A 19,386-nucleotide genomic window follows, 5' to 3' on the forward strand; every position below is an offset into this window, starting at 1 on the left:
CAGCAGGCTCCGGGTGCGGGCAGTGGGCCCCAGTCCTGGCACAGCTGCTACCAGCACGCGCGCTGGGCCACCGCAGTCGTGTCCGACTCTTTGCGACCCTGTGGAGCCCGCCAGGCTCCCCTGTCCGTGGGATTCTTCAGGCGAGATTACCAGGGTGGGTTGCCACGTCCCCCTCCAGGGGGATCTTCCCGACCCAGGGATCCAACCCACGCCCCTTAGGTTCCTGCATCACTGGTGCCACCGGGGAAGTGCTGCCAGCTGGTGACCCCACACACCAGCTGCTCGTGGTCACGGGGACCCGGGCACCTCGGCAGGGCCCTGGCTAGACATGGTGGGCCTAACGCCCTGGGCAGGGGCTGGACACCCGGCAGCGGTCACTGGTCAGGAGGGCTTCTGGTGGGACACGTTAGCGCTTCACTCCGTCAGCTGAACAGCACTGTGGGGAGGGGCTGTCCCAGACCGGCAGCTGAGGCAGGGTCAGGGGACAGGGACCCAGCGACGGTCACTCTGGCTGATGGGGGGTGGCAGCCAGCACTGAGGCCACTTGCTGGCGCGCTGAGGCCCACGCAAGCCTGCCCCTGCGGCTCTGGGCTGCAGCCCTCAGGCCCCCCGAGGCACCTGTGTACGAGAGCTGCCTGCAACGGGCAGCAGCCCTCCCAGGCCCCGAGCCCCTCTCCCCTGGCAGGTCTCTCACAGAACCTCAGCCCAAAGGGGCAAATGGGCTTGCCCTGAGCCTTCCCCTTGTGCCCCCCGTTGCCCTCCAGGGACAGGCCTGCAGCTCAGGTGGAGCCCAAGTCCAAGAAGAACCTCCTACCACCTCAGCAATCAGGCCATCGGAAAGCCCCCCAAGCCACGACACCAGTGGGGTTGAGGGTGCTTTCAGCCCCAAGGGCTTCACATGGGGAAGACCCCTCAGTGACAGGAGGCGGGTGACTCCCCGCTTGGGGGTGGGGGGCGTTCTTTCAGGGAGGCCCTGGGGCAGCAGCCTGTCTGGGACGCCTCCACCCCGGCTGTGACCTGACAGGGCAGGCCTGAGTCCTGAATCCCCCAGAGGCCCAGAGCCCTGGGGGGAGATGGGATGATGCATCCTGCTCCATGGGATCTGCTCGGGGCAGGAGAGCCACAGGCAGGGGGACTGGAATCCGCCCCACGGCCCACAGGCTATGCCCCTGGGCACGAGCTGGCAGGACCCCACAGGCCGCTCCTTACTAACGGGGTCAGGACTGGAGGCCCACAGAGGCCCGGGGAGACAGTGGGGGAGGAGCAGGATGGGGCAAGGGTCAGGGCACTCCCCTTCCCAGGGCCATGAGCAAGTGACTTAGGGTGGCTGGGGGTCACAGAGTCCATCTCTGGGAAAGGCCCAGGGTGGAGCCTGCTGCAGACATGTCCCAGAAGGACCCGCCCCTGTGGTCAAGACTCAGGTCAGCTCAGTCGCTCTGTCATGTCCGACTCTTGGCGACCCCGTGGACTGCAGCGTGCCAGGCCTCCCTGTCCATCACCAACTCTGGAGCTTCCTCAAACCCATGTCCACTGAGTCAGTGATGCCATCCAGCCATCTCATCCTCGGTCGTCCCCTTCTCCTCCTGCCCCCAATCCTTCCCAGCATCAGTCTTTTCCAATGAGTCAGCTCTTCGCATGAGGTGGCCAAAGTACTGGAGTTTCTGCTTCAGCATCAGTCCTTCCAATGAACACCCAGGACTGCTCTCCTTTAGGATGGACTGGTTGGATCTCCTTGCAGTCCAAGGGACTCTCAAGAGTTTCTCCAACACCACAGTTCAAAAGCACCAATTCTTCGGCGCTCAGCTTTCTTTAGAGTCCGACTCACATCCATACATGACGTGTGGCTGTCAAGACTAAAGAGCCTTAAGTGACGTCACTGTCGTTTTCGTGGTTATCAGTATTACCTCCGAGCGACTAAGCCCAGCACGGCGCTGGGGCCTCTGTCTGCCGAGCGCTGGGCAGGCGTCAAGCTCACTGAGAGGAGCCTGACTCATGAGCCCTTAAATCAGGCTGCGGCACAGGGACCAGCACCCCACCGAGCCCAGCTTTCAGGAGCGAAAGCCAGAGACCCGGCAAGTCCTTCGTCTCCTTCACCCCCAGCCCCACCTTCTCACCAGTTCAGCCAGTCCAAGCCCAGAGCACTGCCCAAACCTGTCCCCAGGTCCCCCCTGCCCACTGCCTCCACCAGGGCCAGGACCAGCACCTAACCCCGGGGGCACCCCGTCAGGGGGACCGCAATACTCAGACATCAAGAAAAGGTTTCAACATAAGCTCTTACAATACAAATTTAGCGCGCACACACACAAAACATCATTGGTGAATAATTACCAAGAACTGAAAGAAAGACAGGACTGGATGCTGCCTTACCCTAATCCTGGCTCTTTATTCACTTAAAAAAAAAAAAAGGCAGGCAAGCCCAGCCCACAGTGGGCTGGTCTGAGTTTTTTCTTTAACCGCTGCAATAAAACATCACTTACGTTAACGATCAGTGCCTCTCTCGCCTCGCCACAGCCACCCTGGTCTCCATTCACCCTGGCCTCCCTGCACCTGCACCAAGCCCCACCCGAGCTCTGTGAGGGTCTCAACCTCCCGTCCTGGCCCCTCCGGGTCCGCAGTTCCCTCCCACACGTCGGCCGGAAGTGTCAGAGGATCCTTCCAAAAGGCCAACCAGGTCCCGCTGGTCCCCTGCTTAGAGCCACGCCTGGTGTTTCCTTGCTCCGAGGATGAAATCCAACCCGATGCAGCCTGCAAGGCCAGCTGAGCCGGCTCACCCACTGTCGGGTCTCAGAGCCCAGCCTCCCCTGCTGGCTCCCGGAGCCACGGCCAGCTGCCCCGGCGGCTCCGACTGCGGGCTTCTGTGTCGGTTTGTTTGATTTGAATGTTCTCCCCCTGGGCCCTCTCACGGTTGGGTCTTCCTCACCAATAGGGGATCAGTTTATACGGCACCTCCTCTGAGAGGCCCTCTCTGACCCCCTAACTGCGTGTCCCCGTCTCTGTTTTCACTGTATCTGATTTATTCTCTTTATGCCATGCAGCACTCTTTTCTCTCCGCTCGTTTGCTGAGGGGTGGCTGGGAGGTAGTGGTAGCTGCCTGCGCTTCCGGCCAGGGGCGCAGGCGTCAGGGAACCAGATTACTATTCCTCCGGTCATCCTCACCGGCCATGACATTAAAAAAAAAATCATGTCACCTGAGCCTTTACCTGTGAAGGAGACCTAGAGACATCTACTCGTGGGGTTCTTATAAATAATAAAACTAGCGAGCGATGGCGAAACACTCAGAGGGGTGATGGCTGTGGAGCCAAAGCCGGCTGCCCCGGCAACATCGCGAGAGGTGAAGCCTCCCAAGCAGGGCGCAGCCAGCCGGGTGCGTTCCAGCCCGTCTGCTGAGCGGGCGTCACGCCACCAGCTGACACATCGCTGCTGTCCGTTAGCTCAGACCGACGCAACTGTCGGCTCCCTGACCCACAGAGGTTGCCTGCCCCCTCCTCTGGGGGGGACACCGACCCCGAGAGCAACCCCATTGCCTGACGTGGAGAAGCTGGGGCAGCAGCCGGCCTCCCCTGCCCTGGCCCTCCGCCGCCCCCCGCCCACCCTCCCCGGGCACTCCGGCCGCCCCCGCGTGCACTCACCTGCAGGCTGAGGCCCCTGAAGGAGAAGGCGGGGACGCAGCAGGCCAGGATCGGGCACCAGAACGGGGCTCTGCTCTGCTTGTCCTCATCCGGACACAGCCAGCCCGGCTGGTTCTCCTCCCCTGGGTGAAAGGACAGGGGTGGGGAGGGCCCGTGAGAGACGGGACGCAGTGGTCCATGGGGCCTGGGAGCCGGCACCCACGTGCTCACCCTGCCGGCTGGACGCTCACTGCTGCCCCTGCAGCCCGCCCTCCCCGCGCAGCCAGTGCCGTCCTGCTGAGCCTCTCCCTGACCCCGCGGTTCCCCTCTTCTGCCGGGTCCTCATCCACCTGCAATAAAATCCAGACTCTTCCGGAAGAGCTGCGAGGACCCTCCTTCCCCGTCAGCCTCACTGCCAGCAGCAAGCCTCACTGCCAGCAGCAGGCCCCCCTGTGCTAGGCTTTCCTCGGCGGCTGAAACAGGACGACCCCGCAGGAGGGTGGCCCTCTGCCCTCTGCCCTCTCCAGGGCCAGCTCCGCTCCTCACTGAGGCTGACGCTAAGCCCCTGCCTTCTCGGAAAGGCCTCAACTGACGGTCGCCCCGTTCCCCCACCTCCATTGCTTTCTGTCTCAGCCCTGCAGCTGTGTACAGTGGCCCCAGCCACAATTTCGGGCTCTTTTATTAACAGGCTTCCGTCTTTCCCCTCTGTGTGCGTGCGTATACGCACACAAGTCCACACGTGTATACACGTGAACGCATGTGCGTGTGTGTTTCGTGTCCTCGTGCGTCCACCGGCCTCCCCCTACACCCGTTTTCCACGAAGGCGGAAACTTCCCACGCCTCCTCCTCTGCTCCACGCCATCCTCCACACGGCACTGCACACAGCGGACTCTCACGCCCTTGTGTGGCATGAACCCCCGAGCCCCATTTTCCATATTAGTCAAATCAGAACGATGGCCTCCAAGAGCAGTCACCTCCCCGAGCCCCGCTCAGCACAGAGCAAGCGCTGGAGAAAGATGGCCAACTGGAAAGGGCACGAAGCTTTGTTTTCACAAGATGAATAAATCCCAGAGGCCACCTGTTTGGCCTGCAGTTAACAGGTCTGTATGATGTGCTTTGGGCTGCCCAGCTGGTGCCAGCGGTAGAGAACCCGCCTGTCAATGCAGCAGACGTAAGCGACGCAAGTTCAACCCCTGGGTTGGGAAGATCCCCTGGAGGAGGGCATGGTAACCCACTCCAGTAGTCTCTCCTGGGGAATCCCACGGACAGAGGAGCCTGGCGGGCTACAGTCCATGGGGCTGCGAAGAGTCGGACACGACTGAGGCAGCTGAGCGCGCACCGTGTGCTTTAACATCTGCTAAGAGGACAGGTCTTATGTTAAGCGTTCTCGTCACACACACGCAAATAACAACAAGGCAGAGGGCAGCAGGGAAGTTCGCAGAGGACGCACTCGTCTAGGGCGTAGACTGCAGTTCATGAGGTGTGCTTAGCTCTGAACTCATCCAGCCGTGTACATGAAACGCGCGTGGCTCTTTGTATGTCAATCACACCGCAGGAGGGGCTTTAAGACTGCCATCTCCACTAGAGAAAGGCGATGTCTGCGGGCCGGATCCAGGCGGCAGGGGCCGAGGCTCTCTGAGAAGGTGAGGATGTTCACAAATGCAGCGATTTGTGAACAACTAGCTCCCGCTCCGGTAGAGGCTCCAGCGCCTGCCCACCCCCTCAAGCAACGGAGTCTCTGGGCAAAGAGCTCCCTCCCTGAGTGGGCCAGGGGCACCCCCAGCGCTCCACTGGCCCTGGTTCCCGCCTCTGGGGAGGAGAGGCCACCTAGGACAGGACAAGCTGAGCCAGGACGCGCATCTCTGTAAGTGGATGGCGGTGTGCACCGCACTTCACAGTTTCCAGGGTGCTGCCCACACACCCTCCCACAGCCAGCAGGCAAGCTCAGAGTCTCTGCCCCACCTGCACGGGGCCGGGGGAGGGGGGTCAAAGACGGCTCAGGAGCCAAGGAGCTAGCCCCCGGAGGCAGCCTGCACAGCACCCGCCAAGACAGGGGGGAGCTGAGACAGCCCGCCAGCCCTGGGGACGCAGCCTCTCACGTTAGGACCGCCCACCACCCCTGGACAAAGCCCCGGGGGGTAAGTGAAGACAGGCGAAGCTGCAGCCTGGCCCTGCTTTCAAGGCGCTCACAGTCACACGGACCCAAGGTGCCAGACCCCCGCCTTGGCAGGCTGGGGCCCGGGAGAGCAGTCCGAGCCCACCTGCCCGCCCGGAGCTCCATGAGTGGAAGCCTGCACTCCCCCATCACCGTCGCCCCGAGCTCCGTCCTCCCCTCCCCTCCTCGTACTCCCAGCCCATTGAGTCCTGGCAATTTATCCCATCTCTTCCTTTAATGATCTGACCTTCTCCTTCCAGATGGTGCCTTCCCTGCCTGCGACTGGGATCGTTAACAGAAAATGGGGCTGTTGTTCCCCATCTGTCGCTGCCATTGTTCCCGTCACAAACCTGAGGCGGCTGAGACCGAATCAGAAGCCTGCCTCCTTGGACACGGAAAGCCACGACTTCCAGCTGACAGCAAGTGGGGCCTTATTTAGCATCAGCTGTGTCCGCCAGCACCCACCCAACTCTGGGGTCCTTGCCCATGCCCGTGCCCCAGAGCCCTTGGGACCGCCCGCCGGCCGCAGGAGGCTGACTCTTCGAGCAGGGCCCCGTGTGGCTCAGAGAAGCACACGCCACCTCTCTGAGCCTCTGGCCTCGTCTGGAAAATGGGGGAAATAATTCCACCCGTTAAGAGTTGTTGTGAGCCTGAAAAGACTATACACTAATATCCAGTGGGCACCAGACACTCAAGAAACAGAACCCAGGGGCTTCCCTGGTGGCCCAGTGGTGAAGAATCGACCTCGCAAAGCAGGGGACGGAGATTCGAACCTTGGTCAGAGAACTGGGATCCCACATCCCGAAGGGCAGCGAGGCCCGCCCACCGCAACCACTGACTTCCACACGCCACAACTAGAGAGAAGCATGCCTGCTGCCACGAAGCGGCCTGCCTCAGCCCGGACCCGACGCAGCCGAAGAAATAAGTAATTCTTTAAAGCATATTCTTTAAAAAAGAAATAGAATCCGCTACGATCACTGTCCTCAGGGTGAAGAGGATGCCCACTACCATGCTTGAGGTTGGACCGCCACCGTCCCCCAGGGCCGGGCCCCCACCCCGGCCGGCCCTACCCAGCGTCTCCAGCCCCACCTGCCTCCCACTCCCGCCACGCTCGGCCCTGCACCCTCGCCCTCATGGTGGCCCCAGCAGACAGCCCAGCCTACCCGGCTCTACGCGCTACACCCAAGGCCCCTGTCACACCTGCCCACTCCACGGAGACGCTGCAGACCGAGGCCACGGGCATCCTCACACGCGTCTTGTCTGGACACCTCGCCCCTGCAGAGACTGGGCTCTGGGGAGGCCGGGCAGTGGCCGTGGTCACCCGGCTGGGGTAAACCCGAGAGGGGCTCCAGGGCCAGCACCCTCGGCCCTCCTGCTTCTGCTGAGCGCTTGGGCAGGTGCTGGCGCCGCGCTCTGATGGCTGAGGGTTAACACAGACCCACCAGGGACCTGTTTCTCTGACTCTGACGGCGGGACTGGCCTGGGGTCTGCCTGGCCCAGGCCCTCCAGGGGTGGGGACAGGGAAGGCCGAGTTGGGAGAGGCTCAGCACTCGGAGCCACAGGGGCTGGGGGGACGCAGGAAGGGAGGCCGGAAGCCCCACCCTGTCCTTTCCCCACCCCCACCTCCAGGGCCTCCTGTCAACAAACCTTTTCCCGAGCCTTAACAAACAGAGGCTAACTGGCAGGGACGGGGAGGGCGTCCTGGCCCCTCGGCACCAAATGTGACTCCAGGACAGCCACTCCCCCCGGGAGATGCAGACACCCCTTTCCTGGGGGCTGCCCCTTCCGCGCACCATCTCCCCTACGCTCAGCCCAGCTGACACCTGGGAACATCCCCATTTTCTGATGGAGAATCCCAGGCATGCAGGGGTGAAATCGTCTGTCCGAGATCACTGAGCTGGCACGCTGCAGAGCTGGGAACTGAACCCACACAGTCTGGGTCCGCTTCACATGGTACTCAGATCCCGAAATGCATGGGAAGAGGCCCAGGGGACTCTACCCCGGGTTAAGGGAGAGAGCCTGCCTTCCTCAGGCCGCAGGGCACAGCGGCGGCCACACTGGGGTGTCAATGGGGTCCCCAGACCCCCCAGCACCCCTGCCCTTCCAAAGGGCAGAACTGACCCCCATCCCAGTCCCCAGCGGCCCCTGCCCAGCCCTCTGCTCTCAGTCTTTGGTGGATTACGATCTCGGCACACTGGGCTCAGGGAGGGAGGAAGATACAGGGGAAAAAAGGAATAACATCCTTTGTGAATAAATGTTTTTAACATATTCTGTTTCTAACAGGCTCGTATTATTTCCCACCCCCCTCCCACACCAGGCACTGCAGATAAAAAAACAAACTGGCAAAATAAAAGAACCAAATCATTCAAGCCCCAGGGGAACCCAGGCACTCAAATAAGATTTCAAATGACTCTTTCCATTAAAACTTCTGCTGCAGTGAAACCGGGTGGAGATAAGCCAGCTGAGTGTCTTCACAGGCCGAGGAGAAGGGAGCTGCTCACATTAGCGAGCTCCTCTCCCGCCAACACCGGGGCCCTCTCGGCAAAGCATCTGAGCTTCAGACAGGAGATGGGCGCAGGTCCGCACATGGGGCTCAGGCCCTGGACACCGCCCCCACGGGCGGGGAGAACGGAGCAAACGGCCGACGCCCAGCAGGCAAGCCACCTTAGCCAGAATCCCTACCACCCTCGGCTTAAAACCCCTCCTCCACCGTCTGCAGGCCTCCTGGTCACAGGAACAACCCGTGGAGGCCCGTGCGGGCCAGCACCGGACCCCGGAGGGCCCGATCCCGGCTCCTCCAGACCCAGGCCTCCTCCCCGTTCCCTCCTCTACCTCCTTGCACTCCCCAATGGCCCCTCCGCACCGCCCATACCCACTCAGTGTCCCTCCACTCCCCCACGCTCCCAACTCCCCTCCACCCCCAATCGCCCCCTCCACGCCCCTCCACCCCAATGCCCCCTCCGCGACCCCCCACGCCCCTTCCGTGCCCCTCCACCCCCCACGCCTCCTCTGCGCCCCCCATGCCCCCTCCGTGCTCCGCACGCCTGGTCTGTGCCCCCCATGACCCCAACACCCTCTCTGCGCCCCCCCAACTCCTCTCCATCCCCAACCGCCCCCTCCACGCCCCCTCACGCGCCCTCCGCGACCCCCCACAGCCCCTCCGTGCCCCTCCACCACCCCAATGACCCCTCTGCGCCCCCACGTTCCCTCTGCGCCTCCCACGCCCCCTCCATGCCCCCCACGCCCACTCTGCACCCCCAACACCCCCTCTGCGATCCCCAACTCCCCTCCACCCCCAGCCGCCCCCTCCACGGCCCCTCTGCGCAGTAGCCAGGTGACCCCCTGAAATGTTACTCAGGTCGCGCCGCCCTCCGGCTCTCAGCATGGCAACCAAGCCCCCAGGCTTCTAGGGGACTCCGTGCACCTCACCCTGGCTTTCCAGTAAACCCGCTGCCCACTTCCACCGGCCTTTCCTCACACCAGCTACGCACCAGCTCTGGCCACCTCAGGACCTTTGCACTTGCTGCACAGCCCGGCTCACTGGACCGAGACCTCCGCCCAGCTTCAGAGGTTACCTCCGCAGAGCCGGCCCTGACCAGTCCAGACCCCAGGCTCTGTGCCGGTCACAAGTCAGCTCCACCCACCTCGCAGCTCCACCCAGCCCCGCCCCGTCGGTTTGCTCCTCACGTAAACCTCCGCCTGCGCTTGTGAACTGCGACTTCCTTGAGAACAGTGGCCTGTTTGCTCGCTGCTCTCCTCCCCTGTGCCTAAAATTACTGCCCTGTTGTTCAGTCGCTCAGTCGGGTCCGACTCTGCGACCCCACGGACTGCAGCACGCCAGGCCTCCCTGCCCATCACCAACTTCCGGAGCTTGCTCAAGCTCATGTCCATCGGGTGGGTGATGCCACCCATCTCATCCTCTCAAATAACTGTAGAGACTCAATACTTTTTTTAATTGATGAAAGCCTTTGAAAAAGGTCCTGACCCCTTCCCAGCAGCATTTTTAAGTCTATTGGAGATAAATATTGAATACTTATCTCGAAAAAGATCATACTAGTAACCGAGACAAAATAAAACCCCCCAAATCGCTGCTGCTAACTGGAATCAGCATACGGGAATTCTAGCATGCCACAGACAGTAATGGTTCTGATCCGCAACAAACCAGGCCTTTTGTCGATTCAAAAAAAGCACAAATAAAGTGCTTCTAGCTTAATGAACGTAGTTTGGCAGACAGAAGCTCGCCACCTTGAGGAAGGAGAAGGACGGGATTAAGAGTGGGCCCTAAGGCCGCCTGCCCAGGCTCTGAGCCCCTCCCTGCTGCGCGAGCTCGGGCAAGCCGCTGCGCCTCTCGGCCTCAGACTTCCAAGCGTGCAAAGGCGTTCGTTCACAACAGACTTGCTTCGTGGCGTTACTACGAATGTGAAATGTGAAATGAGAGAGAGATGTGTAAAATGCTTAGAAAAAGGCTTGCCACACAGGAAACACTTTATAAATAGAAATGTCCACTATTTCATAGGGGATGCATAGGAGAAAAGACCCTGGTGGCTCAGATAGTAAAGAATCCGCCTGCAGTGCGGAAGGCCTCGGTTCGATCCCTGGGTTGGGAGGATCCCCTGAAGGAGGGCATGGCAACCCACTCCAGTATCCTGGCCTGGAGAATCCCAGGGACAGAGGAGCCGGGCGGGCTACAGCCAGTGGGGCCGCAAAGAGTCGGACACGACTGAGCAACTAAGCGCCGCACAGAACAGGAGAAAAGAAGGATAAAGAGGCCTCCGGGTGAGAATCAGTTCAGTCTAACCTGCACCGTTCTTTTTACAAGTTTTATTGAGATATAATTCAGCTACCATAAAAATCCACCCCTTAAATAAAGAGTACATTTCACTGGTACAGTCACACAGCTGGGCAACCATCACCACTCTCTAGTTTGAGAACATTTTCATCATTCTCACCAAAAAAAACCCTTAGTGGTGACTCTCCAGTCTCTCCTCTTCCAGACTAATTAACTTTCCATCAACTCCCACCATTCTACAGATGGGGAAACTGAGGCTCCGAGCAGGGGAGTGACATGTTCAAGGTCACTACAGCATCCCCCTTCACTCTGAAGCCTCCGTGGCCCCTGAGACTAAACGCTTCCCTCGTGCCCACATATATACATACCCCAAACCTCCCGCTGTCCACCCCGACCTTAGGGCTTTACTCACGGAGTCCGATCTTGGCCAGGTGCAACCTGTTGACCCAGGAGATCTTGCTCAGGGGGTTGGGGGTGATGAAGACCACCATGAAGCTGATGGGGCGGCCGGACCTTCAGTGAGAGAGCAGGGCATGAGTACTGGAATGGGGCCTGGCTCCCCGGGAGGCCGCCAGCCCCTCTCCCGCCCCCACCAGCCCTGGAGACGGAGCGCGGTCTGTGCAGAGCATTCAAGCATGGCCAGAGGGGCTGGTGGCCTGGCAAAGCCTCGGTCTCTTGGGGAAAGAGTTCCTCTACCCACCACAGCTGCAGGGACAGGTAGGTCCCCAGGGCGACAGGCCACAGCCTCCCAGCCTGGCCCAGGAGCCCAGCAAGGCTACAGGGGTCTGGGCCTCTGTAGGCTGCAACTCAAGCAGCCCCCCCGGGCCCAACTGGTCAGTCATCCGCAGGCCTCGCCAGCCACCTGCACGCGCCTGGCCCAGAGCCTGTGACTCGGGCCTGTTCCTGGCCCCTGATGCAGGACAGCTGCTCAGTAATGTCTGCTGAACGATACACGAGTGCGTGAAGGAGGGAGTGAGCAGAGGTGTGTGCAGGCTCTGGGGACAGAGGTCCCTGCTGTCCTCGTCACCTCACCTCGGAGCGGTAGGGCGCCTTCACTGTTTCTGAGCTTGTCTCACCCCTGTGGTCCGCCCCAGCCTGGAGAGGCGGGTGGGCCCGGGGTCCCGAGCCGTCCGTGGGGCGTGGGGAGGAGGAGACACGGGGTAGGGGGGACAGGGCGGCTCAGCAGGGCGCCAGGAGCCAGTGGGAGGGCCACGCGCAGGTTCAGGCCCCCACCCAGGGCTCCAGTGCCCCGTGCCCTGCAGCTGCGGAGCCTGCACGCCTCTCCCCGCCTGCCCCCGCCACACACACACGCGTGCACTCAGTCGCGTCTGACTCTGTGCAACAGACCCAGCGGGCCACAGACTGGGCTCTGACCGCCCGCCACCCAGCGCAGGCCTGGGAGTGAGGACCCTGAGAACCAGCCCCGCCCCCCCACCTGCAGAGTGAGGAACCACACTGCTCCCTCTCCCTCTCTGCGTCAAGTCCACTAACGCCTGTGGAACGCATGTGGGTCTACGGAGCATCAGCTCCTGGGCAGGCATCTAGGGGAGGCTGGCTGCACCTGGCCCCAGGGGACAGCAGGATTGACCGACCGCTGGCAGCGTCCAAGCAGCCCAACAGAGGGCGGGCTCACCCGGGTATGAACGGGTCCTTCGTTCATTCATCCATGCGGCCATGAACATCTGCTCTGTACCCGAACGCTGTGCCGGGCACAGCCCACGCCCACCCCCGCCCAGCCCCGCCCAGCCCCGCGCAGGACGACCCGACGCCCCTCCTCGGGCCCTCCTCTCACTTGTCGGGCTTCCCAGGAAGCAGGAGCCGCAGGCGGCACTTGTTGGCCGAGTGGATCTCCTCCTCCTTCACCCGCAGGAGCCGCTGCAGGGCCAGGCACCAATCCTGAGCCACTGCCATGTTGAGGTTCTAGGGCGCAGGGAGCCAAGGACGTCAGCACACAGCCCGCTGTCCCCGAGAGCCACCCTCCAGGGCAGCTGGGGCCCGCCAGGGGGAGAGGAGCAGGGGTCCGCGCACTCAGCCACTCCCCGGGCACCAGGCCTGGGTTCTGACACCCCCAGCACCCCTCCTTTGAAAGGGGCACACCCTCCCAGCTTGGGGTGAGGCTTGGGAAGACGCTGCGGGACAAACCAGGCTCTGTACAGGGAACAACAAAGAGGTGACCACAGCCGGGCCCTGCTCAACCGGAACCAAAGCTTCCGCCCAGACCACAGACCACACACTACTCCCAGCAGCCACAGGGGTGTCACCAGGCACCGCTGGGGGGCCCCGAGGCCAGGGCACGCCGGGCACCGAGGGAGGGGAGCTGGCCCAGGCCGGCGCTGGGTACCTGGTAGGTGCCGTGCAGCGTGCTGACGAGGAGGGTGATCTGCTCCACCACGGCCAGGTCCTTCTGTAGGTCCTGAAGCTCCTGGAAGAGGCGCGGGGGCCCGAGGTACACCTTATCTGGGCAGAGAGAGAGACCCTGCGGGTGGGGAAGGGACCAACAGGAACCCCAGCAGGCGCTCACTACCGCGGCAAAGGCTGCCGCGCCTCCCTGGGGGCTCAGCGGCCGAGAGTCCGCCGGCCAGGGCAGGAGACCTGGGGGATCCTCAGGCCGGGGGGATCCCACAAGCCGCGGGACAACCGAGCCCGCGCGCCTCCGCTCCAGAGCCCGCGCGCCTCCGCTCCAGAGCCCGCGCTCCGCAAGAGAAACCGCTGCAGTGAGCCCGCACACCACAGCCAGAGGGGGGCCCAGCGCAGGCGAGGAGAGAAAGCCCACGGGCGGCGGCAGAGCCGTGAATGAAATGAACACATCTTCAAAAAGAAAAGAAGAGCTGTCGCCCTGGGGATATGGCACTCGCGATAAGGAAGGAAACGCTACCAGGCTCTCTCTACCAGCGGGGACACTCCAGTCGGGGGAGTCTAGCGCCTGGGGTCTGGGCCACACTCGGTCTATGCAGAGGGTCACAGAAGATCAGAAGACAGAGCCAGCTGTGCCAGGAGTGGCGAGGAGCCCTCGTGGGCCCAGGAGGAAGGTGAGCGCCGCCGTGAAGGGAGACAGCCATGCCGAGGGAGCCCGTGAACGGCCAGCAGCTCACAGCTGCTCTAAGAGCCTGCTCTGCGGCAGGTTCGACTGTGCGTGTTGGAGAGAGAGCAGCGCCAGACAGGCAAGGCCCCTGTCCTCGTGGAGCTGACGACCTGGTTGGGGTCGCATGCGTGCTGGGTCGCTTCAGTCGTGTCCAACTCTGTGCAGCCCTGTGGACTGTAGCCCGCCAGGCTCCTCTGTCCCTGGGATTCTCCAGGCAAGAATACTGGAGCGGGTTGCCATTTCCTTCTCCAGGGGATCTTCCTGCCCCAGGGATGGAACCTGTGTCTCCTCCACCTCCTGCATTGCCAGGTGGGTTCTTTACCACTGGCACTGCCTGGGAAGCTCAGTAGGGTGGCGGAGGCGTCAGTTAAGGAGATGGTGGGAGGTACTAGGGAGAAGGTGTCAGGGCAATGGGACAGAGGCGGGATGGGGGTGACGGCACCCAGATCTCTCGGGATGACACAACTGCAGTGTCCAGGCCCTGAGGGGAGGGCCGGGAAACAGAGCCGGGGGCCCCGCAGGACTGGACGGGCGGGAGGGGGGTCTCTAAATGCGAGGCTAGGGGAGCCGGGCTGCGTTCTCCACGCCGCGTCAGCCATGCTGCGGTCTCATGGAGCCCCAGGGGAGGGTGGCGGCAGGTAATCTGGACTCTCATCTGGATGGCCATCTAACAGGCTCATCCCCGGTCACCTGGACACTAGGGCTGCAAAGCCACACCCTGGGCGTCCCTGGCGCCCGGGGGCTAAGAATCTGCCCCCACTGCAGGGGGCGTGGCTTCTATCCCTGGTCAGGGAACTAAGGCCCCACGAACCTCATGGTGTGTTCAGAAGAGAAGAAAGGAAGAAGCCCACACCCTGCTGCCCGGGGAGAGAGCTTCCTGACTTTGGAGCCTCGTGGACTTTGGCACCGCGTGCTGGCCACCAGGCAATGAACATGGGGCAAGGTGGGCGTGGGCGTAAGAGACAGGCTCCCACCGAATGAAGGGCAGAGGAGGGCTCTGCAGAGACCCCAGCGGGACGAGCTGGAGGGGAACGGGGACCACCACGAGGCCCCTTAGGGTACAGGCGCTGAGAGCTCGAGAGAACTCGGCCCGTAAGAGAGCGACTTCATTCCAGCAAAACCACCTCATCCATCACGTCCCATTAATGCTGCTAATTTGAATTTTATTGTTTTGTACTTTCATTTCTATTCTGCTTGTGATTCTGTTTAGATGTTATGGTTGTTCAAGGGATGTGAGCATAGGAAGTTTATTAATATTATACCTAATCTTAGATCTGCACATATTTGAGTAACAATATATAAAAATTCATCCAAGGCCAACTGGGGCTCAACAAGGATTTCTTCTCTCCTCTTTGAAGGGGATCTGGCACCCTAGCCCTCTACTTTGAGAAATGCGGTCACAGATAAAACAGTGGCTGGAGGAGGGGTCCCAGAGCAGAAGTCCAAGTGGTCCCAGGAAAGTGGAGCAGAACCTGGGCTGGAGGTGCCTCTGAGGGGGGCAGGCGGGCCAGGAGCCCCTCCCGGGGGGCTTCTGTGAACAGCCAGCCAGGAATGCAGAACAGCCCCCACTGCCTGCCTCCCAGGCCTGGGGAGGCAGACCCAGCGGGTAAAGCGGGTACGGCCCCCTGAGGCCAAGAGTGTGTGGTGACCCCTGCCTCAGAGGCACCCCCAGGGTTAGGGTGAGACAGGGCTGGTGGGGAGGGCCAAGAGTCAGGCCCTCCTGCTGCCCCGCAGTTGGCTCCTCCGTTCACTCGGCAAATATGTGTAAACATCCGCCACACACCTGGGCAGAGGGCCACAGTCACGCCAAGGGGCGAGATGAGACGGCAACTAGAGCATCGCCGTAGAGGTGAGGATACAGCCGGGCCTTGAGAGCACAGGGTTGGCCCCTGGCCAGCCCAAAGGAACCGGGAAGGCTTCTTGGAGGAAGTGTCACCTGAGCCAAGATGAGTCAGGACAGCCAGACAAAATCCAGAGAGCAGCAGAACACGCGGAAAAGGGCAGAGGCCAGGAGAAGGCTCTGGGGCAGGAGGGCACTCAGCCCCCAGGAACGAGGCCAGGGCAGGCGGGGGTGGGCAGGGGCGGGAGGGGGCGGGAGGGGCGTGCAGGCCTCAGTGAGGACACCGGGCCTCACCCCAGGGCAGCGGGAAGCCACCAGCACACTTTGGGTGCAGGGGGACGCACAGCTCTGGTGTGCACTTGGAAGAGTCGGCCCGGGGAGGGAGGTGCGCAGGACAGGGAGGGCAGCCAGGAGGTCTGCAGCAGCAGGAGATGGAGGAAGCGGACGGCCGGGGAGCCAGTCACCCCCAGTTCTCACTGTCCCTGTCACTGGACAGAGTCTGAGGGGAAGGTCAGGGCAGGGAAGGAGGATCCAGGAGAGCCAGGCCACCCTGAGCCTGAGCTCTGCGGGTTTTGGGAACAGGCCACCCGGGCCCCTCACAGAACAGTCAGGCAAACTGCGGTCCCACAGGGGAGGCAGGCAATGGCCAGGCAGGCCCTAGAGGTCGTACTTTCGGATCCAAGGTCCCTGCGTGTCACGCCCGTGCGTGCATGTGTGTGTATGCGTGTGAGGGTGTACAAGGCTGGGGGTGGAGGGGTGAATGCAGGGGGGCTGCGTTTGCACTCTCAAGTAGGGACACGGGTGTGCACAGCTACAAACAGCAGGAAAAGTCTCCGGGCCGGGCGGGGCGGGGGCGGGCACTCACTCTGGGCCTGGCCTGCGGCCGAGGCCTTCTTGGCACCAGCGTGCTGGATGAGCGCGTTGTCCTTGCCGTGGGAGCCGCCCTCCTGGCCCGCCTCCACCACCTGCACCTGTGGCAGCGCTGTGTTCCACTTCACCACGTACTTGGGCCCCAGGGGCGCCAGGCTGCTGATCTCCAGCTGGCCCCTGCCAGGGACAGAGCACACGGCCCTGGAGAGCCCGCCGCACCGCCCCAGGGTCAGCCCGGAGCCGCTCCTCCACACGCCAGCTCAGCCAGGCACCTCGCAGCCCAGCACAGCCCTCGGCCAAGCCGAGCAGGTGGAGCGGGCAGCGGGGGAGGCGCAAGCATTGGGGTACCCAGGCCAGCCCCAGAGGCGCACGCCCACCCCGAGCCTCGGAACCCCTACCTGTGGTTGGCAGGCCTGAGGAGAAAGACAAGAAGGGTCATTACTGTTACTGAGCAATTTCTGCAGGTGCTGAGACCCCCTGGGGGGCAGCTGCCGGGCTGGGCCATGTGAGGGCGGAGGGGTACCACATGGAGAGCTGTCTCCCTAGGTCGGACGCTGGCCTTCCATCGCCCCCTATTCCCACCACGGCCCTGCTAGGAAGCCTGCCTTATTTCAGAAAAGGATACTGATACTCAGACAGGTCACATGACTCACCCCAAGTTACCCAAAATGACCCCCAAATGTGGGCCACCAACACCCTCATCGCTTCCCTGGTGGCTCAGAGGGTAAAGAATCCACCTGCGATGCAGGAGATCCCAGTTGGATCCCTGGGTCTAGAAGAGCCCATGGAGGAGGGCATGGCTCCCTACTCCAGTACTCTTGCCTGGAGAATCCCATGGACAGAGCGGCCTGGCAGGCTATAGTCCGCGGGGTCACAAACAGTCGGACACGACTGAGAGACTAACGCTGTCACTTTTAAACACCCCCATCACACGTACACACCCTGGAGGCTCCAAGCAACAGGAGGGCGGAGAGGGTGTCGGTCAGACCCCTGGCACCTGCATGGAGCCCAGGATGCAAACAGGACTTAAGTAAAGAGCTCGGGGACCCCCTGGCAGTCCAGTGGTTAAGACTCCATGCTGAGCCCTCCACGCAGGGGGCTCCGGTTCAATCCCCGGTCAGGGAAGTAAGATTCCTCATGGCACACGGTGCAGTCAGAAAAATAAAAAATAAAAAAACTACAGTGTTTGCATGAGAGAGTGGCTGAGTGAGCGCATGGAGAGTCAGTCGTCGGCAGAGCCGCACTGACCTGGGCCAGAGGCTCCCTGGCCTGAGGCCCCTGCCAGGGCCGGTCCGCCCAGACCTGTGGACAGGCGCCAAGTGAGGGCTCAGTGAGCGCCCGAAAGACAATCAGACGGACAGACGAGGGGGCGGAGGCTGAGCGAGCGGGAGAGCCCGGCAGGGTCAACACCTGAGTGTGGGTGACTCTTTCCTCATGGGTCTGGGGTGTTGTTGCCAGCTGTTGCTTCCAGGGTTTCTGAAAGCGCTGCCAAATAGCAAGGAATGAGGTTCTCCTCCACTGGCAGGGCTAAGAGTCTGGCTGGAAAGGTCCCACTGGCCTTCACGGGGTCAAGGGTCACGATCCCTGACGCCCAAAGGACTGACCAGCAGATGGGAGGGACCCAGATCAGCGGGGAGGCCCAGTGAAGGGCTCACACAGCCCAGACGCAGGCCCATGTGGTCCCGGGCAGTGTGGGCCCAGAACATGGGATATTCCATTTTCAAGAGAAGTTGGATGTCTCAATCTTTCTGTGAATTCCCCAGAGAAGCCAGACATAAGATTTCCGGAAAGCTACTGCAACCCTCGGGCCACAAGTCTGCAGACTCAGGCCTCAGGCATGGCCCTCGCCCCACTACAGGGCTCTAACTCCAGTCCCAACTCCAGCCAGGCCTGGCGGCCTGGCCCCAGTCATTTCTGCAACCTCTGACCCAGAACCAGGAAACCAGGCGCCGGCAGGGGTGGGGCAGGGGGGTTGGTGGGAAAGGCAAAGCCTCGTGCTAAAAACACTGCCATCTAGCCAGAGGAAAACCTACTTGACTTAAAGCGGCAGGGACTTGGGGGTCTTCCCTAGCGGTCCAGTAGTTAAGACCACCAGCTCCCAACGCAGGGAGCACAGGTTCAATCCCTGGTCTGGGAACTAAGACCCCACATGCCGCACGGCATGGCCAAAAATAAAAATAATAATGCTACAGCAGGGATTTGGGACCTGGGCTGGACACAGGGAAGACCCTCTTGGATTTCAAAGTGGTCAAAACTCAGCAGGCTGTTCCATCCTGAGGACAGAATTCCAGGAGAGCCCACCCTGGGCAGGGGCCAGCTGTTGGCCCCCCGTGACCTCTGCAGGTGCTTCCTAGCTCTGGGGACCAGGGATATAGAGGCAAAGAGAGATGAAGAGGAAGTCGGATAGTCGGAGACCTCAGCCAGGCTCACGCGGGACCCCGGCTGGGACAGACTGCGGTGCAACGGGAGGGACCCCCGGGGTGGGGGGGGCGATGGCCAGGCCCGCTTACTTGAAGTTGATGTTGGCACAGACCAGCATGTCGTTGAGCAGGAAGACCCTGCGCTCCTTGGACTTGACCAGCTGCCCGCGGTCACCATACACGGTCTCCGTCAGTGTCTCACACAGGAGCAGCTGCCGCTGACCCGAGGTCAGAAGCTGGGGGAGCAGACAGAGCAAGATCAACGCCAGCATTGCTCACGGGCTGCTCCGCAGACATCACTGCGCCAAATACCCAGGGCGGTCCCTCCACGCCCAAAGGGGACCGCGGCCGGAGGGGCGAGGGTGAGGCAGGACCATGCCCTCCACCCATGGGGACCAGAGGCACTGACCGCCAGCCCCCCAGCAGCCAGCACCCTGCTCGGGTGAGCCGGCCCCCGCCAGCCCCGCTCCGTCCCTGTCAGCAGCACGGCTCCAGGGCACAGAACCACGCGCCGACCCTGGCTCCGAGGCACGCCGTGGAGCCCCCTGGCAGGTGCCGGGCTGCCTGCCCACACCTTGGCCCCCTCGGCTGTCAAGTGGGTGACAGCACGAAAGCTCACATC

General features: G+C 62.1%; 1 protein-coding gene across 9 annotated transcripts in view; it reads right to left on the reverse strand.

Annotated features, from left to right (window-relative positions):
* Nucleotides 1-19,386, reverse strand: part of ARHGEF10L (Rho guanine nucleotide exchange factor 10 like) — a 170,817-nt gene that overhangs the window by 43,135 nt on the left and 108,296 nt on the right. For 7 of the 9 annotated variants that reach the window (XM_042244756.1, XM_027965650.2, XM_042244757.1 and 4 more), the window contains 7 exons: nucleotides 18,855-19,000; nucleotides 16,743-16,757; nucleotides 16,340-16,521; nucleotides 12,894-13,009; nucleotides 12,345-12,472; nucleotides 10,965-11,065; nucleotides 3,630-3,751 (listed from right to left, as the gene is read on the reverse strand). In XM_042244756.1, the coding sequence (XP_042100690.1) occupies nucleotides 3,630-3,751; nucleotides 10,965-11,065; nucleotides 12,345-12,472; nucleotides 12,894-13,009; nucleotides 16,340-16,521; nucleotides 16,743-16,757; nucleotides 18,855-19,000 (810 nt within the window). The remainder of the gene's footprint in view (nucleotides 1-3,629; nucleotides 3,752-10,964; nucleotides 11,066-12,344; nucleotides 12,473-12,893; nucleotides 13,010-16,339; nucleotides 16,522-16,742; nucleotides 16,758-18,854; nucleotides 19,001-19,386) is intronic. The other 2 variants (XM_042244759.1, XM_027965656.2) reach the window with 1 other exon arrangement.

The sequence above is a fragment of the Ovis aries genome, chromosome 2 (assembly GCF_016772045.2).
Source record: "Ovis aries strain OAR_USU_Benz2616 breed Rambouillet chromosome 2, ARS-UI_Ramb_v3.0, whole genome shotgun sequence".
Classification (NCBI taxonomy): domain Eukaryota; kingdom Metazoa; phylum Chordata; class Mammalia; order Artiodactyla; family Bovidae; genus Ovis; species Ovis aries.